The sequence below is a fragment of the Gambusia affinis genome, linkage group LG22 (assembly GCF_019740435.1).
Source record: "Gambusia affinis linkage group LG22, SWU_Gaff_1.0, whole genome shotgun sequence".
In the NCBI taxonomy this organism is placed as follows: domain Eukaryota; kingdom Metazoa; phylum Chordata; class Actinopteri; order Cyprinodontiformes; family Poeciliidae; genus Gambusia; species Gambusia affinis.
The window spans coordinates 5,479,929-5,506,630 of NC_057889.1; the positions used below are offsets into that span (position 1 = coordinate 5,479,929).

The window sequence follows — 26,702 nt, forward strand, 5'->3', positions numbered from 1 at the left end:
AATCGGAAAGTTTTAAAAGTTTTCCTTCAGATTTTGTAGCTTTTTACTCATTTTTTTTCTCCATGATAATTTTCAAAAGAAACTATTTTTATAACCAGTTTAGTGTTTCCTGCAAACTGGTGTAAAGTAGATCCAGGTGTTTGCTGGATTTTTTCCCCTCTGATAAAAATAAATCAAATTTTGACCCTCCACATCTGCAGTGGAAACCCTTTTATATATCTGTTTCTTTCGTTGTATGTACTTTATTCATTTTTAAGCACACTTGTCAGTTTGGATACAAATACTGCAGAAAATGATAGGATATAAGAACTGTTTGCAGGTTTGGTTGATCCAGTTGACTTTAAAAGATTATGAGAAAGTTTGCAAAAACTATACAAGAACATGTCAGTTTTTCCTATAGTCCTGTTCTTATTGAGAAACCTGGTTACTGAGTTGATTTAATTGACTAATAAATTAATACACTTATTATTAAGCACTAAAACTCCACATTCCTTCTTCTAAAACATTAATATTTTTCCAATTTGCATCAGAGCTCCATTTCCTTTGACCCAACACTAATTCATTTTTCACTCACCAGTACTTGACCTGTTTGAAGACATCAAGGTCTCTGACAGACAAGCTGTCATTTGATGTCGGACTGCAAGAAGATTCAGTAGGTACAGTATGACTAATGGACACTCAACCAGTATGAACCAGTTTGAATTAACCTTGAGATTAAGTAAGTACCTGATATGATTGAAATATAACTCTGTATGTGCTGTGAAACATCTGCATATCTTACCCTCTCTGATGTCTTTGAATGAGAGATGTCAAAAGGTTCCACCTGATCAACGTATTTCTGTCTTTGTGCCTTTAGGAGAAGCCTGCTGGTGGACGATTCATCCGGCGTCCAAGCAGAGATCGGAAGGAGAGAAAGTCCGCATTGGAGATGATCTGATTCTCGTCAGCGTGTCCACTGAGAGATATCTGGCAAGTCACATCTTAAAACTCACCTGAGGAAAGACTATAAAGCTTTAAATACAGTTGGTAAAACAAGAGGTGCACATGTTTCTGTTTTTTTGATGATATCTAAATAAATTAATAGAATTATAGTCATCTTCATGGGGAATTTAGTCTCTGTGGTAGGTTCATTATAGTTCTGATTACATCAGCCATTATTCTCCATAATCCAGGCTAACCCAAATATTTTTTTCTTTATACAACTTTATGCGTTCTAAAAGCTTGTTACACTGAATTCATTTTTTTTTTCTGACTCTTCAGGAAAACTCAACAATACAAAGATGGGGAAGGGGGGGCAGGGGGGGGGGTAGTTTTCAAGCTAATTTTACCCATACAGACACACACCCACACACAGACAGACATATATATACACACACACACACACATATGCTCTCACCGGCCATTTTATTAGGTACACCTGTCCAACTGATCATTAACTCAAATGTCGAATCAGCTAATCACAGAGCAGTCACTCAATGCATTTAGGCATGTAGACACGGCCAAGACGATATGCTGTTGTTCAAACTGAGCTTGAGAATGGGGAAGAAAGGTGATTTTGAACATGGCATGGTTGTTGGTGGACAATAGAAGATTGGAAAAAGTTGCTTGATCTGATGAGTCTCGATTTCTGCTGCAACATTCAGATGCTGGGGTCAGAATTTGACGTCAATGACATGAAAGCATGGGTCCATCCTGGCTTGTATCAAAGGTTCAGGCTGGTGGTGGTGGTGCAGTGGTGTGGGGGATATTTTCCTGCCACACATTGAGCCCTTTAGTGCCAATGGAGCGTCATGTTAATGCCACAACCTGAGTATTGTTGCTGACCATGTCCATCCCTTTATGACTACAGTGTACCCATCTTCTGATGGCTACTTCCAGCAGGATAACGTGTCGTGTCCTAAAGCGCCAATTTTGAACAATGAACTCGAAGGGCCTGTACAGTCACCAGATCTCAATCCAATAGAGCAGCTTTGCCATGTGGTGGAACAAGAGATTCGCATCATGAATATGCAGCCGACAAATCTGCAGCAACTGCATGATGCTGTCATGTCAATATGGACCAGACTTTCTGCTGAATGTTTCCGGTACCTTGTTGAATCTATGCCACAAAGGATTAAGGCAGAAGGTGGTCCAACCCGGTTGGTGTACCTTATAAAGTGGCTACTTTTTACATATACATGCACACCCTGGTTCTCTGATTAGCTATGAAGCTCTGATCAGTCCAGCTCCAGCTAACATCAGAGTGACAAGACTATTTAAGTTGAAAGCAGCATACCTTTGCTCTGCTACCTGAGCTGGAAACCAGATTACCTGTAAAACACCTCTATGCATATTAAAAACTATTTGTGATGTACGTACTCATCTGACAGATGGGTTTAAAGTTAATGCTGTCTCCTAAGCTCAGCTCCACACCTGACCCCAATTAACTTGCTCTGTGAAAGGGGAGAGAGGGATTTCAGGAGGGAGAGCTGGAGGCAGAGAGTGAAATTGCCTAAAGGGAGCCACTGTGATGTGCTAAGCATATAAAACTTTTTTTTTAAAAAATACTTTATTCTGGGTGCTCTAACCACCTCCAGTGATGAAGGTACTGAATTATAGCTAAACAGGCAAAAATCCAGACTTTTATCTCTTCTGCACGGACATAATCAGTCAGTTCAGGAACTTCAAAACCGACTTCCAAAAATGCAATTATTTCAAGACGTTTTTTGGAATCCAAATTATTCTGATTTGCTTCATCAAGGTAAATTACTCTGTAAATGTTTTTCTTTTCTGTAAATTTTGAGAAATCCAGAGAAATCTAGTGGTTTTCTCCTTAAGCACTTAGGATTTGCATTTCTTGGTTGACTGAGATCTATGCTAGCATATAACCTACAGATTTTTACTGGTTTGCACACTTGATCCAGTCACTTATATTTTAATATATATGTACCCCTCCAGGGGATCTTTTGTGGGCTTCTTTCTTTCTTTCAGAAAAGTTATTTCTAAGTGTACAAAGATATTTGTACTGAAACTAGATTTTCTTTTTGCAGTGTAACTTTCAATCATTCTATGTTTTTATTCCCTTTTGAATCTTATGTTTTTACTTAGTTTTAGATTTTCCACAAACTATTCCATGGCTAAACCCCGACAACAGAGATGCAGATACTTTTCTGGTGACGTCCTAAACACCTCTGGGAAAATTTTCTGTGAAATTTTCTGTTAAATCTGGTATAGAGCATTTCTGATCAGACTGACAGTAAAACTTGGTGGAAGTGTGATGATGCTGCTTTACTGCTTCAGGACCTCAATGATTTCAATATTGCTATGAATAATGCATAAATAAAGCTAGATGTAATCGATTGTTTTGTCTGCAGCAGTAGTCCTCCGTTCTATCTGAAGTCCCGCGTAACCTGCTTTTCTGTTTCAGCATCTCTCGAACTGTAACGGCAACATTCAGGTAGACGCCTCCTTCATGCAGACCCTCTGGAACGTCCAGCCTACGTGTTCGTCAGGCAGCATGGCTGTAGGTGGGTCCTTCATCCTCCATCAATGACAGCAGGAGTCTTAGGCTGCATTCACACTGCAGCCTGAAGTGACCCAATTCCGTTTTTTTTTCTTTTTTCTTTTTTTTTTGACGTAATGCGACATGTATCTGATCTTTTCATGTGTCTGAACAACAAAGGTCGGATTCTTTTCAAATGCAACCCAGACCACTTGGATATCCGATACGCATCAGATCCAAATGTGAACTAATTTCCAGGTTGCATTCATCCGACCTGAACGTCACTGATACTCCACAAATGTCACTATTCTGCGTGCCGATAGGCACAGGCGGGAAGAAAAACAACAACCATGGCGGACTGTAATGAGGATTAAGTTGTTAATCCTGAATTAAGGATTAACAACTTCAGACAACAACTTCAAAATCATAAGCTGTGCTCAACCGTTAGCATCCACGTTTACTTCCATAAACATGTAGCCTTTCTTTTTTCTGGCGGTTGGCAAAACACTGAGCATGTAACGTTACTGCGCATGAGGGACACTTTCAGGTTGTTTACAGTTCCCACTAGAGATCACATACAAGTCGGATATATTTTGGAAGTGTGAACAACCACACCAAAGAAATCAGATTTCACAAAAAAAAAATAAAAATAAAAAATCAGATTTGACAAAAAAAATCAGAATTGGGTCACTTCCAGCTGCAGTGTGAATGTAGCCATAGACAAATGTTTACATCATTTTCTTTCAGAATTTTAAAAAAATGAAGTGGGATGTATTCTGAAAATTTAGCATTTTATTTTCATTTGGGTTTCTACTGCTTCTAAAAACAGACCAACCGCTTAAATAATAAGCAATAAGTAGTAATAAGTTATAAGTAATAAGTTAATGTTTTTCAGTGTCTTGAAAATGAGCTGTTTCAAAAACCTCCAGAATGTAACATTACAAATCAGCAGGAACGGCTCCTCACCTGGCAACCCCAGAGAAACCCAGCCCGTTACCTAGCAACCTCACGGAAGCCCAGCACGTCACCTAGCAACCCAAACTAGTTCTAGAATGTTTGGTCAGTTACTTTTACCGCTTTATGCGCCTATCCTAACATATTCAACAAGAGAATTATAGGTTACTTTTAAAATTGTCATGTTATTATGTCAGGTAACTGTCGCACAGTGGGAAAAGCAGTGGCTCTGGAGTAAAGAGCTTCTGTATCACTAAAAGAGCATGAAGTAAATTCACTCCGTTCACCGTTTAACTCAGTTCTGTTTCTGTTTTCTAAGGGTATTTGATTGGCGGGCATGTGATGCGTCTCTGTCATGGTCACGACGAGAGCTTGACCATCCCTGGAGCAGATAAGAGTGAAGAGGAGCAAAGGTTTGTAATGAACTGCTGAAGAGATTTAAATCTAGAACGCACTTAGTTCATCCTGAGAAAATATGCTTTGAGAAAGGGGTTATACGTATAAAGATGGGGTCTTTAGTTGCTGAATGGGACTATATGAGCCTTGAAATTAAAAGGCTGGGTTTAAATGAATTCTACAAATTGAAAAGTACCCTAAATATACCAATATATTATTTACAAAGTGGCTTAAGAGAAACAAAAACAGTGCTTTGTGTTGATCCCAGTAACATGTAAGTATTCAGAGAATAAAAGGTGTGTGAGAGGAAAGTAACCTAGAAAACCTGACTCAGTTACACCAGCTCTATCAGGAGGAAATTACAGCAAGATATTGTCAGAAACTTGTTGAATAATACTCAATTTACCAACCTACCAAATACTCCATAAATGTATGAGTTTTCAATTATGAATTTTAAAACATTACAAAAGTAAATGTATAAAGTGTTATTATTCTGGCATTTAGTAGATAAACATATTTTGGTAATCCTACTTGACATACAACAGGAAATGTTTTATCCTAATTTAATATTTAAGTAAGCAATTTTAATGGGGTTTTTGAGCAGTGCATCTGGTTTCAATTTTATCTAAACACAGGAAGTTTAAGATTAAGTACAAAAATTCAGCAGAAAATTTTATAAATAAAATAAATACATGTATATTATCTATTTATATTTTGTTATATCATATAATATTATCTTTTATTTCTATAAATATACATAAAAAACAATTTGAAGCCCTCCGATGGCATAAACATATACACAGATATATATTGGAAAATATTGCTGCTTTAATTTTATACCATTTCTTTAATTTTAAAAAGTATTCCATTTTGTGTGACTGGTGTTTTCTCTTCCACCTCTTCAGTTTATATGATTTGTGTAATCAGAATTATGAAAAGCCCTATTTGTTGTTGTTTGGACAGAATAGTGAACTACGAGGCGGGGAAGGGAGCATCAAGAGCCCGCTCCCTGTGGAGACTGGAGCCTCTCAGGATCAGGTAAGACGAAACAAAATGGCTGAATGAAACCAGGATCTGTCACACACACACTTTTTCAAGCTTGGTACATTTCACTGCTCACCTTTCTTGAATGTGTCAAGAACTGTAGACTGTATTTAAAACTCCCCTGCCTCTGTCCTTAGGTGTTACTGCCAGTTAGCTGGCTAAGTCCTGAAGTCCTGCCTGACATTTCTGGGTTTTTTATGTTTTTGTCAAAGCATGATAGAAAACAGGATTGTTAAAATTAGACAGTGCTGCCAGATAGCTTAAATCAACTGTCTGTGGGAAAATCCTCTATAAAATAATGTTTGTATAACTACATTTCTAATGAATTTCTTAATTAACTTCATGTCGTTTAAAAACGAAGACTGCACTTACTGATATTTCCTCATTATGTGGACAGTAAAGTTTATCTCTGAGAAAACTCAGATCTTTACTGTGACTTTCATATCAACTGTTTCTCCCTATGTGATTGAGCTAACTGAGATTTGTTGCCTAAATAACTCAACAAATATAATACCCTTTTTGAATCATTATAATTCCAGAAAAATAAATGTTCCTATGTGCAGGATGGACATTCAAGTCAAATATGAACTCGTCTTCTTAAAATTTAAAAAAGGGACCTGTAGCTTTTTATGTGGCCCTCTGGGTTCTAGACTAAACACTAAGTGAGCTTAAATATTATATTTTCAATCAAATCAATGCAGTTTTTATCTGTTTACTGCCAAATTATATCAACCAGTCTCTCCAGTTTCCTTAGAATTATTGTGGAAATTCACACAAAATCAACAAATTGAGCTAAAAATTGTGAGTGTATTGCAGATTTTTCTCAAAAACTGTTTTATTTGTGCTAAACATCTGCCTCAGTTTTAATTGATGTCAGATTGTAGTCCATGATCTGTACAGCGAGGAATAAAAAGTCACATTTACCGTAATAAATAAGCTCAAAACACTTTGATTTTTATTGCAAAAAATCACTAAAAAAAAATCACAAAATCCTGGCGGGACAAAAAACAGTTTAATTTTAAGGATTCATTGATATTTTAACAGTTTGTGAACAGGTTTTATCAATACATTCTGGCACAACCGGCACTTTAAGAGCATTGATGATCTGGATTTGGCCCAAAGCAAAAATGAGTTTGACACCGCTGACTTGAACAGAGCGCAGGTTTGAAAACTTTCAAATGTCACATAATCATAAAATCCCTTTTGAGAAAACTTAGAAATATTTACCAAACAAGTGTTGGTAACTTGAGATCATATGAAATAAAATGCAGTATTTACAATTGAAATTTGTCCCCCCAAAAAAGACGTTTTGATTGGAAGAAATTCAGTATAGCTAAGCAAAAACATGAATTAACTAATTTTATTATGTAAAAATGTTATATTTCAGAGTTTTAACATCTGTTCTGTGTGCTTAGCTGGAGCGGCAGCCACATTCGATGGGGCCAGTCTTTCCGTCTGCGCCATCTCTCCACTGGTCACTATCTGGCCTTGACTGAAGACCGTGGTTTGGTCTTGGAGGACAGAGAGAAGTGTCACACCAAAGCCACTGCTTTTTGCTTTAAGCCATCCAAGGTTACTCATATTCTCAGACTTTAACTAGACCTTGTTTTTACTCCATAAGCATGCTTTTGTGTTGTAGCTAGGACTGTTTCAGGGAGCCTCTAATGAGAAACTGTGTCACCATCATAATCTGACCTTTTCTCTGCTGCAGAACAAACTGCACTGTTGACATATTAGAGCAAACATTCATGTTGTCCAAGCCAGTTCTGATTCAGGCCACTTTTCACAGTGTTGGTAATGTGAGGAGAAACGTATCAACGCATCAAGATTTATTTAAATTCACATTTAACAACTGAAAGTGTATGACTTTGAAAAATGTGTGGAAAACAATGTAATTAGTGAAACGATGTTCATATTTACAGGTTTACAGGGTAAGTGCTCTAGAGAGCTTTCCAAGTGTTGGAATGTAGTACAAAATCAATTTGTTTTTCTTTTTATCTGGTATGACTCTTTGTTTTATTATGCAAGCAATCCCTGCTTGATTTCCTTAGTAAAACCTTCCAGAAATGTGCTGCATGAGTCACCTTCAGAACCTTTTTATCTAAAGTCATAAAACTCCTGACAACAGAGAGTAATGACCCTGCTGCGAAATAACCACTCCTCCTAGAGTTATTACTCAGGAATCAGAGTTGGTCTTTTTGTACTCTATTTTTAGCCAATCCCTCCATCTTTTCTACCCACATCAGCCTGTGCCCATCGGCTCCTTTATCGAGGAAGGTCAGCTCCTTGTCGTGCTCAACATTGCATAAATATGTTCCTCCCAACTTGCTGCTGACATTAATCAATTGAATCACTCCATCTCTGTCTGACAAGCTATTGATCCCTGCCCGAGCCTCCAATGAAATTGATGTCCTCAACCTGTGATTATCATCTAATGCCGATTTTTCATCGTGTTTGTTGGACTTTGTGTCATATTTCCAGCCATGTGAGTGAATTAGGTCTTTCTTCTTTGTTTTTTGCTAATCCTTGTTTTCCTTTTCATTCTGAATAAATCAGGAAAAAGGCGACTCTGGCATGAAGAGGGATATTGACGGGATGGGAGTACCCGAGATAAAGTATGGTGACTCTGTCTGTTTTGTCATGCACGTGGCAACTGGACTGTGGCTGTCCTACCTGGCGCCTGATGCCAAATCGTCTCGTCTTGGTCCCCTGAAAAGAAGGGTAAATATTTTGTTTGCAGGCAGTGGGAATAAATATTTCACTCATCTTTTGGTCTGCCTTTATTTAGGCAATTTATAAAGACATGACTTTATCTAGTACATTTTACTTAAATCAGGGATGTCCAAAGTGTGGCTCGAGGGCCATTTGCATCCATCTGGATGATTTTGTTTGGCCCATTGGTCCACAATACAAGAATAGAGTGACTTTTTGATTAATTAGATATTTTTACAAATAAACTCTTCCTTTATTCATTTAGCTACAAGCAAAAATTTTTTTTCTTTTATTAACTGTGTTTCTGCTTTCATTGATTGCACTTTACGCTGCGCAACGTGTTGCCAAACGTAATGGAAATAAAAGGATAGTAAACCCCAATAAAGTTTTTGAAAATAACAGAAACACAATGCATACAGATTCCTTTTCTACAAAATATTATACTCTTTTGTTTTATTAAAATGTTGTCTATTTGGTATATTATCGAGCCAATAAAGACAATATCTTAAGAAATAAATCTTTCCAGTTTTAATAAAAATATTTTTTTTAAATGAAGCCCTTGAGTTCTCTCAACTTCAAAATGTTTGGACACCACTGTTTGGACTCCAGGTAGATAAAGTATAAACCCAGTAGTGGAAAGTAATTGTGTATATCTACAATCACTAAATTGAAATCTAAAATCTAGTCATGCAGTCTCCTTCCACAAACATTTGTGGAAGATTTGGCAACGCACCCAGTGAAGACCAGAGTGGTAGCATGATGCTGTTACTGGTATTTTAACAGAGTGGAGGGGATTGGAAATGACAGAATTTAAGGGTGCATTCACACCAGCCCTGTTTAGTCCACTTTAATCAAACTATAGTTCATTTGCTTAGAAAAGTAAGCTAATTTGAGGAGTTGTGAATGAACATTCGAACTCTAATGTGGACCAAAAAAGCGACCTCTGACCTAAAACCTTAAGTCTCGTTTTGGTCGAACTGAACTCGGGTGCGGTTTGAATGCAGAGACCGCTCCAAAAGCAGGGAAGTGGACTAAAGTGCTGGGGATTCTGGATAAATGTAATGAAAACAAACACAAGAGTCTAGTGCTAGTGGGATCCACTGCAAAAACCCCAAATTTTACCAAATAGTTTTACTCTTGTTTCTAGTGCAAATATCTTATTATGCTTGAAATAAGACAAAACTAACTTACAAGTATTTTTTCAGCAAGATATAAAGGCTTGTTTTAAGTGAATTATAATAAGTGAAATAGTCTGCCAATGGAAGCAGTACTTTTTAATCATTATCAAGGAATTACTTTCCTGAAATAAGCTATAGCTTGCTGATAAGTAACTTTTACGTTAGTTTTATCTCAATTCAAGCTGACCAAGATATTTGCACTACAAAACTAGACAGACATACTTGGTAAGATTGTGTGTCTTTGCAGTCAAATGGCTCCGGAGAAATCCCACAACCGCTAAAATCTGACATAACTCCATTTTTGTTTACATTTTGTGAAGAAGAAAGTTGCACTAATTTCTTCTTCAGAGGTTTTCATGTCATTTAATTCGGTAGTTCTTGTTGCAGCGCCACCACAGGCGAATAGGGGAACAGGTTTTTTAAAAGGTTTTGTTTGCCACAGGTTAAAATTGTCCTGGAAGGCTGAAAAGTCCAGGACAAAAGTGACATTTGCAGAATCAAATCACAGTCCATCAAACTTGGTTATACAGCTCATATTGCTAATAAAAACCAGGCCTCACTTTTACTCGGCTGGCAGCAATTTCACAGAAATTGTCTCATTAGGAGTGATGGGCACTTGAGCTGGGACAGTAAATGAGTTTGGCTCTTGTCTGCTGCTCAAGGCCGAGTCTCCCTGCAGAGATGATACCTTGTGATGATGCAAGGCAGCGTCTGCAGGCTTGAGCTTTAGCCAAACACCTGACAAGCTGAAGGTGACGGCCAGTTTACAACCAAATCCATCTCTCCTCTCCCTGTTTTGTCCTCAAGCTGCTGGATTTCCAGTGACTCTGAGTTCTTTCATAGGTTTTTTTCTCTCAATGCTTTTTCTTTTTTTGTGAATCTGAGGTAATATTTCAGTCTTTCCAATCAGATTTTTTTTGTTTTTTTTTTACATTATGCACATTTTTCTGATCTAGGCCTGCCTTCACTCTGAGGGCCACATGGATGATGGTCTCATCCTACAGCGCTGCCAGCATGAGGAATCTCGGGCTGCTCGCATCATCCGAAACACCACATTCCTCTTCAAAAACTTCATAAAGTGGGTAAAAAACACAGGAGAGCCAGCATGTGATTCCAAATTAAAGTTCAAAAGTCTGACTTTTGACTCTCAGGGCACTGGACAGCGCTGCAGCTGGAGAGACGAATACGGTGGCCGGATATGTTGAAGAGGTGCTGCAGACGTTGAACGATCTGATTGAATATTTCAAGCAGCCCGATGTAGATCTAGAGCACGAGGAAAAACAGGCGAGGCTTCGCTCACTCATCAAGCAACAAGACCTCTTCAAGGAGGAGGTAAGTCGACTGAATCAGTCCACAGAGACTGGGTTTTCGTTTTGTTTGGTAAATAATGTTATATGGGAGTTAAAGAATGTGGCAGCATCTTCAAGTTATTGGAAAAATTCAAAGTAACCTTAGTTTGGAGAATCAGAGGAAAAATCTTGTGTTGACTCGTTATCAAAATAGAAAAAATATAATGTAAATATGGAAATAATCTTAGCTAATACTTTATATTTTAAGGATTTTAAAGGGATGGATGGATAGATGGATAGTTTTTAATTATCTCATATAAAACTATAACCTTTTGTTTACTGTGGGTAAATCTGTTTGTCTAATTTATAAAGTGGAGTCCATAAATACTCCTGAGGTATAAAACCATAAATATGGCTGTAGTTTGACTGAAGCCAAATCAATTTGTGATGATTTATAAATATCATAAATTGCTTTCAACAAAGGACATCCAGTTTCCAAAATAATGCTCCAGAATTTACAATTTTTCTAATAGTGAAGGCTTTTAAATATTTTCAGTGCCAGAAACCATCATATCTTGATGAAAAGTTACTTATAAGTCAATTTTTACTTATAAAACTGAATTATATGTTTTATAAGTCGTTTTGCAGAATTGGTTTAGTTTGATGCACTGCAACCTTTTCTCATTTTAGTTTAGTTTTCTGTTTTCAAGCTTCATTTCCTTCCCAAGGACCAATCAGAGGGCTAGCTTTTGTAAATCTAACCCGATTAATTGATTAAACAAAATTAAATACCTTCTTTAAAAAAGAAATGCAACAAAAGCAAAAAGATTAAAGTTAAAAACAGAATTATTGAGATAACCACAACAAAATAACACGTTGCAATGTCTTGACTAACAATAAACAAACTATCTCTATGGTAATATCATTAATATGGCAACTACTGTACTTTCATGTTTATACTTACATATTTCAATACAGTGCTTTATTTTGTCATTATTCATGCAGTGCTCTCCAGATTATATTCATTTTCTGCCAAAAAATTTTGAATTCTTGTAATAATTTACTTCCTCCACAAATATAAGCAATACTTTTTGTTGATTTGCTGCATAAAAGGTTTTTAATATGACAAAATCTAAGTGTATAATAAACATAAAGCAAATTTCACACCTCAGAATTAGCAATTGCACGACTATATATATAATAATGTATGTATTTTCCGTCAGGGTATGCTGGCCCTGCTCTCCAAATGCATTGACCGGATGAACCTGTACGACAGCGCGGCCCACTTTGGAGAGATGGCCGGGGAGGAAGCTGGTGCAGCGTGGAAGGACATCCTCAACCTCCTCTATGAACTCCTGGGTGAGTGATGGATCACAGAAACCATCTCCTGTCAGCACCTGCTCAGTCTGAGTGGGCATGAAGTATTTATCGTCCCTCACTGAATCCCTTTTTTCCCCTTTGGACTCCTCTTCTCTCATCACGCAACAGTCCTTCATTTCATCCTTCGCTAACATTCGGTTGAGCATGTTTAAAGTTCACTACTTATTGCAGATGAATTTGTCTGAAAATAAATAAATGATATGTCACATGGCCTATACCGGATCCTAAATTTTCCACAGTTTTATTTTTAAAGCTCAGTGGGTGTTTTGTATTCCTGTTGCTGGCATTCGTCCAGAGGGGTCATGCTCACCTTGACCACCCTTATATTCATCATTCCCTGTCCTGCAGCCGCTCACATGTGTGCACAGGTTTAGCCCACAAGCACACAGCTCTTCGTAAATTATTGCTGCCCCCTCGGTGGAGCTGCCTCTGAGGAAGCAGATTTTCATGATGGATTGCTTGTTCTGCCTTTCCTTTAAGTACAAAGGGGAAACAAGCTTAATAGTCCAAGTTATTTATTTAGGTTGTACATTAAACATCAATTTTATAATTTGACATTAATTACACATCCAAAAGAGGGGGATGATCCTCTAAAACATGTGTCAAACTCAAGGCCCGTGGGCCAAATCTGGCCCACCGTAGCTTTTCATGTGGCCCTCTAGATTCTAGAGTAAACACTAAGTGTGATTAAATATTATGTTATGAATCAAATCAATGCAGTTTTTATCTGTTTACTGCCAAATTATATCAATCAGTCCCTCCAGTTTCTTGAGAATTATTGTGAAAATTCACGCAAAATCAACAAATTACTCTAAAAACTGGGAGTTTATTTCAACTCTTTCTCAAAAGTTGCAAAAATCTTTCTTACTTGTACTAACCAGCTGCCTCAGCTTTAATTGTCAGATTATAGTCCATAATCTATACAGCGAGTAATATAAAGTCACATTTACCATCATGAATAAGCGTAAATATTTCCAAATTAGTTCCACAAACACTTTGATTTTTACTGCAACAAAGAAATCTGAAAATCCTGGAGGAACTGAAAAGATGTTCATTATTATTTAATTTTAAGGAATTATTGATATTTTACCAGTGTGTGTACAGGTTTTATCAATACATTCTGGCACAACCGGCCCTTTAAGAGCACTCAAGATCTGGATTTGGCCCAAAACAACACAGTTTGACACTCCTGCTCTAAAACGTGTCAAACTCTATTTGTGTGTTAAAATCATTCAAATCTCTGGAGGATTCTGATTTCAAGTTATTTTCATTCAACCAAGCAGTTTGATTCTTGGAGAAGTTACAAGTGTATCTTGGTTGTATTGACATTTTAATAAAAAGTTTCTTTTTAATCTCTGGCAGTCATTACAGTAATAAAATTCTTATTATTATTGCTTGCCAGATTTTTACATTTTGTCACTGGCATTTTAACAGAGAAAAACATGATGGGAAAAATTAAATTACCTGTAAAAATAAACTTAAATTTGGTGTGAATTAAGTTGAGTACATACAAATTACAAGATTGCATGGCAGTCCAAGCAATGATTAAACTGCTAATGAAATCACAATTTGCCGGTTTTCTTTAAAAAATTTACCTTCATGTCATTTATTTTGACATAATTGGTAAATTAGAGCTTTCTTAACACCCAGTGTTGGTCAGAATCAGTATTCAGAAAGTGCATTTACTGGCATTTAGTCAACCGGGTGTCCCTGAAACAAAATGGTGTGAAACAAGGCTTCTAAATGTCGAAGTAGCAAAGAAAGCCCAAAATAAACCCTAAGTGATTTTAGACTGTAAAAGCTTTTGGCTTCATGTCCACCCAACAGTTTATTATCAGATGTGAGACCTTCAAAAAATCCTACTGTGTTGAGTCAAACTTTGTCTTTTGTTCAGCTGCACTGATTCGTGGAAACCGGACAAACTGCACCCAGTTCTCCCGAAACTTGGACTGGCTGGTCAGCAAACTGGAAAGAATGGAGTCATCATCAGGTATCGCAAGTCTCTCTGTTTTTCTACTAACTAATAAAACATGGAATGACGGATGTTTAGGGATGTCTTGTTTTAATTTTGTTTGGCAGGAATCTTAGAAGTCCTCCACTGTGTGTTGGTGGAAAGCCCAGAAGCCCTGAACATCATTCAGAAAGCTCACATTAAATCCATCATCTCTCTTCTCTACAAGCACGGACGCAACCACAAGGTGGGCTGGAAAAATTGGTCCGGTTTTCATCTTTAATTGCATTCACCATTATCAAAAAATCATTCTAGATTTATTGTGAGTTTAAACAAAAACAAGACTTAATTATAACACGCTTTACAGCATTTACTGAGTTAAAATTATAGATTTTCCTGCTGATTTTAAAAGCGTCCTTACTTAGTAAACTATAAAAAGTGTTATATTCTTTATAGCATTTTTATTTAAATGTTGGGAGAAAAAAACTAAACTCGATAACTCCAAAACTTTTTTGCCAACTGCAATGCAGAAATGTTCTGTATTTGTAGGCTTGTTGAACTTTTATGTCATGCAGTTTTTATAGGTTTTGGTTGAAATATTCTGCCTCCACATTAAAATAAAATGCTCAGTTTCTCTGATTTTACTTTTTATAGGTTTATGTTTGAGTAAAATGAACATTGTTCTTTTACTCTATGAACTGCTGACAACATGTCTGGAATTACAAGCAAAAAATGTTGTATTTATTTGCAGAAAATGAGAAATGGTCAAAATAACAAAAAAATGCAGTGCTTTCAGATCTCAAATACTGCAAAGAAAACAAGTTAATGTTCATTTAGAAACAATAGTACTAATGTTTTAACTCAGGAAGAGTTCAGAAACCAATGTTTGGTGGAATAACCAGGAAGCTTTCAGTGCAGTGAGCTCTTAGATTTTTGCAAATAGAGAAAACTTACCAAATTAACACTAGAATAATAATTTATATTCGTACTTGATGTGTTTGCTAAACCTGTTGCTTTCTTTTCGTTATGCACAAACCTAAATCCAGAACTGTTAATTTCTTCAATTTCTTCATGAATAAAAACAGGAAATACCTCTTCTTTCTTTTTGCTCTTTAGATTCTGGATGTGCTGTGCTCTCTGTGTGTGTGCAACGGGGTGGCAGTGAGAACCAACCAGAATCTGATCTGTGACAACCTGCTGCCAAAAAGGGACCTGCTGCTCCAGACCCGACTAGTCAACGATGTTCAAAGGTAAAAAAGCAGAAGCATGTTGAGAAGTTGTTTTTATTTCAATATACACACATTGCCTGTTTAATGTCTAAAGATTTATTGGTAGGGTTGTTTATACAGTGATACAACGCACTGACGTTTGAAAAAGAGGTAGACTATATAAGACTTTTTTTCCTTATTGATTATTCCTTGAGAGACATATACAATATCAATCAATCAAAGTTTATTCTTATAGCACATTTCAGCAATAAGGCAGTTCAAAGTGATTTACATCATAAAAAAAATAAAAACATCTTAAAAACATAAAAAACAATTGTGAAACTGTAACAAACATTACATTTTGTCAAATGCCATCATTAAAATCATCAATACACATCAGATATGTTGTTCAGGTATTACGGGCTACACAATATTAGAAAATCTTGCTGATGCAATAATATTGGTAAATATTGTGAAGACAATGTTAATAGGGATTTATGCATATTTTTTAATTCCTCTTTCTCTTCTGTGCTCCCATCACTCTGTGACCTGGTTAGAAGGATGGACAGACCTTACATACCTTCCCTACTTTACTTATTTATTTAACTTACTTATTTACCTAGCTGTACTTACCTAATTCATACCTTACTTACTTACCTTACTTTCATTACTTACTTTCTTTACCTATGTATCTTACTTTACTTATTTACATTACTAATTTTACCTATTTACCTTACTTACTTACTTAGGTAAATAGGTAAGTACTTACTTATTCACTTTACTTGCTTTGCTGACATTACTTTGGGATTTTCCCTCAGGGTAATTATTTTACATTAGCATGTGAAAATTCATGTTCGTAACACCTGGAATATTGACAAACATTTATACACTTTATACAGATTTAATCTGTTGATTAAATCTGTATAAAGTGGGTGCACTCCATATAAATACTGGACACACTGACATTGTTACATCATTCCACCCTAATATACAGTCTTGTATTAATATACAGTCTTGCTTATCTTCTTTGACTCCAGTATCAGGCCCAACATCTTCCTGGGCATCGCTGAAGGTTCGGCTCAGTATAAGAAGTGGTACTACGAGTTGGTCATCGACCAGGTGGACCACTTTGTGACCGGAGAGCCGACCCACCTGAGGGTGGGCTGGGCCAACACCAAAGGCTACGCTCCGTATCCCGGCGGAGGAGAGGGCTGGGGTGGAAACGGCGTTGGGGATGACCTTTACTCCTACAGCTTTGATGGACTTCATCTGTGGTCAGGTGAGAAACTCCGTTAAACTGGAAACTGGGCTTTCTTTAATAACTGTTGATTAAATCTGTATAAAGTGGGTTTGAGTGGAAAAGCAACTAAACTTTAAACTATTTCACATGTTTGTAGAAGAAAAATGCTTTTTTTCCCTTCTTAAACTGTAATGTGACAACCAGTAACTTATTTTTAAATATGACTGCATTTTGGGTTTTTTATTCAACATAATTGAGTACTTCATTAAAGTTTTCCTTTGAAAAATAAAGGTGGAGGTTTTATGTTATTATAAGTCAGTATCAGATCAAGATTCAGATTTCCTCTTGAATTATTTTATTTTTTTTACTGTAGTTTCTCAAGACAAACTAACAAAAAAAATTTAAAGAACTTTTGATTTGCAATTAAATTATATTGTTTTCCTTTTTATTTAGGAAAAATAAACACTTTTTTTTATTTTTTATTGTTTCTGTTTATGTCAAAAATGTATTTAAGTATTCTGTAGACATCTATAAACTTTATTCAACTTCTGTCCCAGGTTTTAACAATATAATTCTACAAAAACACCTAAAGGACTTGATAATATATCACATTTAAATAAAACGTATTGCTCACTCCTACTGAAAATGGCGCGTTTAATCTTCTCCAGTGAAGGACAAACATAAGCTGTTGTAAACACACTGGCTGTCATTAAACGACCTGCATCAAGCGTGATGCAGATCCTGCCATAAAAGTTCCAGCTGACTGAAAACCGGCTCCACATCTTCATGATTTTTTCACTTCCAAAGCATCTAAAAGATCCATTACGTCTCCCCACTCATCCATTTTATGTCACTCCTGTTAAAGCATTCATCGGATCTCTGCCCCGTCTCTTCTCCTCACATGTCATTCTGTCCTACATTTGCTGTGACTTTCCTGCTGTAACTGAGATCCGCTCTCGTCTCCCAGGTCGGATCCCCAGAGCCGTGGCCTCCATTAACCAGCACCTGCTGAACTCGGATGATGTGGTCAGTTGCTGCTTGGATTTGGGCGCTCCCAGCATGTCCTTCAGGATCAACGGGCAGCCGGTGCAGGGCATGTTTGAGGACTTTAACATCGACGGATTCTTCTTCCCTGTCGTCAGCTTCTCTGCTGGAGTGAAGTAAGATGGAATAACAAACATTACAATAAAGGTTCCCCACAGAAAACCTGCTAAGCCCCGTGATTGGCCGCTCGACAGTCATTCATCCAGCAGCCCGCTGTGATTTTGAGTTAAAAAATGTTTAAAGTTGACAGGAAATTTTAAAATATCACTTGATAATTATGTGTTATTGGAAGGTTGGAAGATTAATATGTGAACACCAACTATAAAGTCTTAAAAAATGCATACATGGAAAAAAAAAAAAAACTTAAATAAATAAGTAGTGCTAAGCCTGGTGGGGGCACAAGTAAAGCCTGGTGGCCCACCAGGCTTATAATACTCAGAGAAACCCTGACAATCATTCCCAGTATTGGCCACGTTGCTTAATCATTCGAGGCTCCATGATGGACGTCAGAAGTGAGAATCGGGAGTATTGGAAACTGTTTTCCAAAGTTTTTTTTGCCAGTTTATTCATGGCTTCTACTTGTTAGAGTCGAGCTAATTTGTCTGTGAACGTAACACACCTGGTTGGGGCTCATAGACGGAGGTATTCATAAAAATTGGAAGCAGCTAGCTTAGAAACCGACCCATAACTCCTCCCTCCTGACGTGATGACCAAATTACAGACTCTGCCTGAATTCACACCACATGATTTATGTCACAAACAGCATTTCCCCTTAAACCGGAGTAACTGTGGGCAGTTTAGTTATATAAATTACACTTTTTAAGTCAGAGGAATCCTGGAGAAGTCCATTTTAAATGGGAATGTTTTTTAAGAATTAGTTGAAAGAACTGAAATAAGCCCCAAAAAGACCATTAAAAAGCAATAAAAATGGCTATTTTCCAAACGATGCAAAATCTTACTGAATCTTCAGTTTGTCGTGTCCTGTAATAAATAGTTTGTGTGACTTTTGTTCTCAGAGCCCGTTTCCTGCTTGGTGGGCGTCACGGAGACTTTAAGTTCTTGCCGCCAGCCGGTTACTCTCCGTGCTACGAAGCGCTCCTGCCCAAGGAGAAGATGCATGTGGAGCCTGTGAAGGATTACAAGCGGGACCATGACGGGGTCCGTGACCTGCTGGGAACCACCCAGTTCCTGTCTCAGGCCTCCTTCATTCCCACACCGGTTGACACCAGCCAGGTGAGCCTAACCACTCACTGGGCTGCCTGTTGAATGTATATCAAAGCAACAATGAACATTATTAGCCACTTTAACTTGCTTTAAAGAGCATCTAATTTTAGTTTTGTTTGTACAGTATAAATACAGTTTTTAGGACTTTTGAAAAGCTTATTCTACTTTTGGAAGGTTAGTATTTCTGAGAATGAATTAATGTTGCTTCAGCTCCCCTTTTATAAGATAAATAAATGCTTTCTTAATGTTTTAATGAAAGGGTTCTTTTCCTTTTTCTCTCTTTCTCTGCAGATTGTTCTGCCCCCTCATCTGGAGAACATCCGCGACAAGTTGGCAGAAAACATCCACGAACTTTGGGGAATGAATAAGATCGAACTGGGCTGGACGTATGGCAAGGTAAACCTGCTGTAAAAAAGGTTGTTGAAACTCATGACTGATGATGCAGAGCTGCAGACAGTAGCCTGAAAATGTTTCACCATGTCATCCCATCTGAAAAATGATTTATTGCTTGGAGATGCAGAAACGTTTCATGATCAGGGAGATAAATCAAGTAAAAGTTATTCCTTATAAGAAGTTTAAATTGCAGAAGACCTAGGAGTGCATGTTATTTTAAAGAAGTATTAAGGCACAAAGTGAAATGTACAATATAAATCAAAGCAAAATTCTTTGCTTTAATAATTAAAATCCAAGAAATTAAAAAAAAATAATTTATCGAAAATATTTTGGCAAATAGTAAGGAGATAATATCATCATCTAAGAAGAAAGTGAATGGATTAATCCTGATTTAAACAGTGTTTACTGATCTGCATCCCTCTTGCTTTTCTCTTAATGTTACATCCAGTGTCATTTCACCTTAGAGTTAAAAACACAACTAGAAATTTCATGCTTTATGGCTGGTAAAAACTGAGAAATCTGCAGGATAACTCTCTTAAAGGTCTGTAATTGCCTTTGCCTGCTTTACATATCAGAGATGCTTGTTTGTTTAGTCCCAGTGGACTAATTACGCTTTTTTTAGTGGCTCCAGAACAAAGAAAACTTCCCACATGGCTGCTGCTCTTTTATTCAGTACAGGTGGAGAATCCTGGTCTAAGTGTTGGTCTGTTTTTAATTAAAGCTGTTGGTGTTATTCACTGTAGATGCAGCAAATTAATGCCTTGTAAAGACCATTATTCCTCACCTCTGATGTGACATTGGCCATGTAAAATTTAACTGAAAATCATTTACATTTGGGGAAATTAAACATAATAAACACTAACTAATAAACAATTTAACTGTCAGTGTGGACAACCTTGAACCAGTTCTTTGATTTAAAACATTTCAAAATCTATTCATATGATCCACAAATTCATATGATTTAGCTTTTTGGATTTAGTTTCATTTTCACACCTTTTTGTCCTTTGCTTTCTGAAGTTAAATCAGATTAAGCTTCTCTTGTTTTAGGTCACTTAGAATTATAAAAATTATTTCTATTTGCTGACTTATAAATGGTCTGATTTAACTTCAGACAGTCAGAAAAAAAAGTTATTTGTTGAATGTTTCCTTTGGTTTTATCTGTATATAAATTCCCAGCTGGTGTTGTTCAATTGTCAGCTTTTGTTTTCATGTATTTTGATAACCGTCTAGATTTTATGATGTCTCTTTATTTTATCCAGTTATTAATGTCCTCCTTCATTGTGTAATGAAGGTCTAATTTTGTATGTCACAAAACATGACCTGTTAACAGCAATGTGTTCACTTTGAGAGATCCATTAATGGGATACTAATTGGTCTAATTTGTCTGATCAAATGCCGTGAAATTTGATTTTGTTGTGAATTTCCACAACATCGAACGTATTTACTGGAATTTGTTATGTAGACTGCATATGTCGATACATTACACATACTGGATCTTTAGAAAAAAAAAACACTTTTTGCTGGGTAGCGTTGCTAATTTTCCCTTTATAGTTTGATTTGTTTTAGTTGAAATTGTTTCAGGTTTCTATTGTTTTGGAAACTTTTGACTGTCCTTCAAAAGTACTTTTGAAAAATACAGTAAACGTTTTAGAGCTTCGGCTAACATGCTCTAGGTAATACAAATGAGCTAAAACTGCATTAACGTGAATTACTGTGTTCACTATCCAAAGACATCTTCATCACTCTGGGCTCCTTCCCTGATTTTACCGTCAGTAACTCTCTCTCTCTCTCTCTCTCTGCATCTCATCACTGCAGAAGCGCCATCAGAAGTCTGATCACACAGTTAGGCTCTTTTTTTACTGTTGTAGTTACAGGATAATATTCCTCTGAGGCTGCTCCCACAGAGGCCATTCAGCCAATATTAATAAATCCCTTTGCCATTCCAAAAATGTGACACCCACAGTAATTAAGACAGGGATAAAAGGTCAACAAAAATATCAAGGCCTACGTTTAGGTCCAAACAGATGCCTGGCATAAAAAATGTGCTGTTACAAGCTCAATGAGCCCAGAGTGACATTGCTATAATTCCAGGTCAGGTTCCTCTTTGTGGATATTTGGCAAGCAGGAATGTGTTATCCATCACATCTGTTTGCTTGGTTCGCACTCTGTGTTGCTGCTGTCCTCTTTAAAAAAAAAATTGGTGTAATTCTGTAGCAGAGAGTATTATCAGTGAGTCTTAGTGGATGTCATGATAGCAGTAAATCTCTCTTAATCAGGTCTCCTGCAGGCAGTAAAGGCGCTAATTAAAACATAATCTACTGCAACACTTCAGTCTAAGCAACTCGTAAAGTTCAGAAACTTGAATAGAACTAAAAGCAGTTAAATCTGACTTCTTCCTGGCTTTGAATGTAGAGTCAGGCTTTTTCTGCAGCAGAAAGGAAGGTTTTCAGACAAGACGAGGGCGATGTGAGACGAAACTTTTTCTTTCTCCACAGGTTCGTGACGACAACAAGAGGCAGCACCCTTGTCTTGTGGATTTCGGCAAGCTGCCTGAAACTGAAAAGAACTACAACGTGCAGATGTCAAGCGAAACACTCAAGTAAGGCTGCGGCTGACCCTCAAAGTAGAAAAATTTATGGTTTTTAGAATTTTTACATTTAGAGTTTAGCAAGAGATCACAATATTCATTTCTACTTCATGAATCAAAATGGGTACAGAATCAATGAATCAGATTTTATTTGTATAGCACATTTCAGAAACAAAGCCATTCAAAGTGCTTTACATCATAAAAACAATAAAAAAAAAAATCAACTATTGAAGTATAACATTTTTTCCAAATGCTGTCATTACATATCAAAATTTTGATTAGTATTTCATTTATTATGTTTCAAAAGCAACTCTAAACAGGTGGATTTTAGCCTCTGAGTCCCAAGTTTCAAATCTCCGCCTGGATATTTTTGCTTATTTTGATTGTACAAAGCTCTTTAAATGTCCTGTGAGTAAATATATTTGCCCATTCATTGACAACAACTGAGACTTCCAATATTCAGCAGGTATTTTTGCTCTATTAAGAGTGTTTCATGAGATTAAACCAAAGAAAAACATGCTTCCTGCAAAGGTGGGAGTAAAATTACCGTAATAACCCGATATTGACTAGAAAGCTCAACGTCTCCCCTTTCAGAAACCGTTGGAATTTTTCAGATAGCACAAAGTGTCACAGAGTTACGGTACCACAAATTTTGCTGTGTCATCGCCACTACATTTGGTCTAGAAAGGTCTCGGTGTTTCGGCTGTTTTGCAGTTTGTGGTGCATAGAAACTGAATGCTGCTTCTCTCCATTTGGTTCTGGGAATGAAGATCAGAACCAGAAGACCTGTGGGGACTGGAAGGTTGCTATGACAACAGCAGATGTTTAATGTATTGTGGTGCTGAGCCGTTAAGTAATTTATAAACAAGCTACAGTATTTTAAAGTCTATTCTCTGAGCTACAGGGACCCAGTGAAGGACTTTAAAACTGGGTGATGTGCTCTAACTTCCTGGTTTTTAGTCAGAACATCAGCAACAGCATTTTGGTCTCATTGATTTTTTAGGCAGACCTGAGAAGACGCTGTTGCAATAATCAATGCGACTAAAGATAAACACATGGATAAGTTTCTCTAGATCTGGCTGCGACATTAGTCCTTTAATCCTGGAAATGTTCTTCAGGTGACAGAAGGCCGACTTTGTAAAAGTCTTTATGTGACTCTAAGATCTGACTCCATCACTACTCCCAGATTTCAGGCCCGTTCGCAATTTTTTGTTGTTGTTGTAATAACTGAAACTGTGCGTTGACTCTGGATTGTTCCTCTTTAGGTCCAAAGATAATAACTTCAGTTTTGTTTTGTTTTCTTAATCCTTGAGAAAAATTGGATTGCTCACTCCTTCCCTTGTTGCCATAATTAGTAACTATACATTTATTTGGCATGTTCCTTTTTGCAATCAAACAATCCAGTTTGTTGAGGCTTGCAAGATTTTTAGATTGTATGCCACTAGAAAAGGGTTGTATGTTTCAGGCCGTTAAATAATCCAATTATCCATTCCTACAACTGCAGCAGCAGTTTTCGGCATAATGCTTAGCAGCACAAGATTAAGAATAAGATTAAAGCAGCACTTGTAAAGACATTCGTCTTCTGGTGCAGTTCCAGCATTGATTTCTAGGAAATATTGGCTCCAGAGGCTTTTCAAGTTGAAAACTGAGTCGTGTTACTGTAAAGACATTTGGCTCACCTCATTAAAGGAACTTCCTGTTATAGAGCCATTTATTCAGACAGTAAAAGCTAAATGAAGTTTAGTGTTATTGTTTTGATTAACACTTGTCATTTTTCTCATTTACCGCAGAACGCTGTTGGCACTCGGCTGCCATGTTGCCCAGGTTAATGTTCACGCTGAAGAAGACCTGAAGAAAATCAAATTACCAAAAGAGTATGGTCAACATTTTCCATCGCTTTTGGCTTATTTGTGCAAATTTCCACATTTTATAATTCTACCTTAATAAATCTTCCAGCTACATGATGTCTAATGGATACAAGCCTGCGCCACTGGAACTTTCTGACGTGAAACTGACTCCAGGTCAAGAGGTTCTGGTTGATAAACTGGCCGAAAACGCACACAATGTTTGGGCCAAAGACAGAATCAAACAAGGATGGACCTATGGCATCCAGCAGGTAATATAAACCGTTCTCATGTGATGTTCAGGCAGACTAAGACGTTGATGCAGAGTTCATAAATTAAATTGTGTTGCAGGATGTGAAGAGCAGACGTAATCCTCGCTTGGTGCCATATGCTTTATTGGATGAACGCACAAAGAAGTCTAACAGAGACAGTCTGAGAGAGGCCATTCGGACGATGGTTGGATACGGATATGATATCGACCCTCCAGACCAGGAGGGTGAGATTCTGATGAGTTATCTAAAGCTAATGGAGATTAGCCTACGTCAAGCTAATCTCCACTTTGGGTCATGAATGTTCCTAAAGGGACGATTGTCCCCAAAATGCATTGATAAAACCCATTATTAATTCAATAAGTTCTTTATAAAATTAAATAATATTAAACATCTTTTTTATGTTACGTCCCTCCAGGATTTCCAGGATTGTTTTTGTGATTTTTACAATGATTTTCTGGTGCTAATTTAGAAGTATTTGCAAGAAATGTTGGGATATTTGCGCAGATGTATGATGATAAATGTATAAATGTGACTTTTTTATTACTTACCATATCGATGATGGACTATAATTTGACATCAACTAAAGCTGAAGCAGCAGTTAGGAAGAAGTGACTCAAACACAATGTTTTTGACCAATAAACTCACAGGGATCTGCTGATTTATTTTTATTTTTTTTTGCATGAATTTCCTCGATTGCAGAATCATGGAAAGACTTCAGGGCAACACAAACAGCTTTATTGAGTAACTGGAACTAGACTAATGTTTTCTTCCACTGCCAGATTGTTTAACCTGTGACTAATAATTTTACATCGATATTAAGGAATTACAAGAAGCTCCTATTTCTTACTGAAAAGTTTTATTTTAAGTTGTAGTAAGATATTTGCACTAGAAAACTAAACCAAAAATACTTGATAAAATTTTGCAGTGCAGCTGAACACCAAAGCTTTGAACCAAATCAACACAAAATGAATAGTAGCTAAAGTTGTACTTCATTCAGAGTGAGCAATATTTGTTAAGTAAGTGTAAGTTGTCTAACCAATAGCTGGATAATTTCAAATTTGACTCAGGATGACCTGAGCTGTCAGTGCAGTGCAGAATTTTTTTTTTTATTTAACCTTTAAAATTAGGTTAAATAAATCATAAATATCATGAATCATAAATATTTTTTTTCTCATCTACATTTCATTGATCTCCCTGTTTGGAAGTATCATTATATATCATTATTTGCATTTTTAAATTACACGGCTCTTCTTTTTCTCTCTGGACCAAAGTTGTGCATGCAATAGATGATCAGAGCATCGAGACAATCCGCTTTTTCCGCGTGGAGCAAACGTACGCCGTGAAGACCGGGAAGTGGTACTTTGAGTTTGAGGTCCTGAGTGGAGGCGACATGAGGGTCGGCTGGGCCAGACCGGGCTGCAGGCCCGACGTGGAGCTGGGAACGGATGACCAGGCCTACGTCTTTGATGGATACAGGGTAACCTGAAACAGCTGCTCGTTGTTTGCAATGAAATCCAAGCAAGAGATCTCTGTTAGTGTTGCTTCTCGTAATGCTTTACTTTCTTCAGGGTCGACGGATGCATGCTGGTAGCCGTTACTTTGGGCATCCTTGGAAGAAGGGCGACGTGGTTGGTTGCATGATCAACATGGAGGACAAATCCATGATTTTCACTCTGAATGGAGAGCTCCTGATCACCAGCAAGGGCTCTGAGCTCGGCTTTGCTGACTTTGAAACAGAGGATGGTGAGAACTTCATGGATTCTTTCAGTATTTAGTTTTAGAAATGGCAAACATAACACAAGGACTAATTGTCCACTAACTTCTTGTCTTAATGCAGGTTTTATTCCGGTGTGCAGTCTCGGGATGTCTCAGATCGGCCGCATGAACCTCGGCAAGGATGCCAGCACGTTTAAGTACTACACCATGTGTGGTCTCCAGGAGGGTTTTGAGCCTTTTGCTGTCAACATGAACAGGGAGATAACCATGTGGTTCAGCAAGCGCTTGCCCACCTTTTTCAACGTTCCCCACGACCACATGCACATCGAGGTAGAGAACGCCATACTTTATTATCCGCAGGATTCATGAGCCGCGTTTCCATTTCAAATCTACCCTGCTGATGATGAAAAACACAATTTCGCTATTGCAGTGCTTCCATTAATTAAGAAATGCAGTTAAAATCAGGTGTGAATGAGCTTGTTGACCTTATAAGTGATTAAAAATCATGTCTTCATTGCAGTTTTGATGTGGCTGAAAAGCACTTTATCAAAGCGTGAGCCTTTTTTTTTTTCCCCAGATGTTTTTTGCATAATATTTAACCCTTATTGGCCAAAAGGTGTCGCCCACCACATTTTTACAAACTAAATTTGCAGTACCGTAACTCTGCGATACTTTGTGCTATTTGATAAACTCCAACTGTTTCTGCAAGGGGAGACGTTGCATTTTCCAGCCAATACCGGGTTATTACGGTAATTTTACTCCCACCGTTGCAGGGAGCACGTTCTTTCC

At 37.2% G+C, this 26,702-nt stretch overlaps 1 protein-coding gene across 4 annotated transcripts in view; it reads left to right on the forward strand.

The window, feature by feature from the left end:
• ryr3 (ryanodine receptor 3) overlaps positions 1-26,702 on the forward strand; it is a 131,246-nt gene that overhangs the window by 29,781 nt on the left and 74,763 nt on the right. For all 4 annotated transcript variants that reach the window (XM_044105732.1, XM_044105734.1, XM_044105735.1 and 1 more), the window contains 24 exons: positions 578-656; positions 857-969; positions 3,407-3,506; positions 4,755-4,848; positions 5,795-5,869; positions 7,291-7,447; positions 8,432-8,596; positions 10,722-10,843; positions 10,917-11,097; positions 12,278-12,413; positions 14,329-14,424; positions 14,514-14,632; positions 15,502-15,635; positions 16,631-16,872; positions 17,801-17,993; positions 18,894-19,110; positions 19,393-19,497; positions 21,990-22,093; positions 23,872-23,955; positions 24,038-24,197; positions 24,277-24,421; positions 25,469-25,674; positions 25,766-25,940; positions 26,035-26,243. In XM_044105732.1, the coding sequence (XP_043961667.1) occupies positions 578-656; positions 857-969; positions 3,407-3,506; positions 4,755-4,848; positions 5,795-5,869; positions 7,291-7,447; positions 8,432-8,596; positions 10,722-10,843; positions 10,917-11,097; positions 12,278-12,413; positions 14,329-14,424; positions 14,514-14,632; positions 15,502-15,635; positions 16,631-16,872; positions 17,801-17,993; positions 18,894-19,110; positions 19,393-19,497; positions 21,990-22,093; positions 23,872-23,955; positions 24,038-24,197; positions 24,277-24,421; positions 25,469-25,674; positions 25,766-25,940; positions 26,035-26,243 (3,411 nt within the window). The remainder of the gene's footprint in view (positions 1-577; positions 657-856; positions 970-3,406; positions 3,507-4,754; positions 4,849-5,794; positions 5,870-7,290; positions 7,448-8,431; positions 8,597-10,721; positions 10,844-10,916; positions 11,098-12,277; positions 12,414-14,328; positions 14,425-14,513; positions 14,633-15,501; positions 15,636-16,630; positions 16,873-17,800; positions 17,994-18,893; positions 19,111-19,392; positions 19,498-21,989; positions 22,094-23,871; positions 23,956-24,037; positions 24,198-24,276; positions 24,422-25,468; positions 25,675-25,765; positions 25,941-26,034; positions 26,244-26,702) is intronic.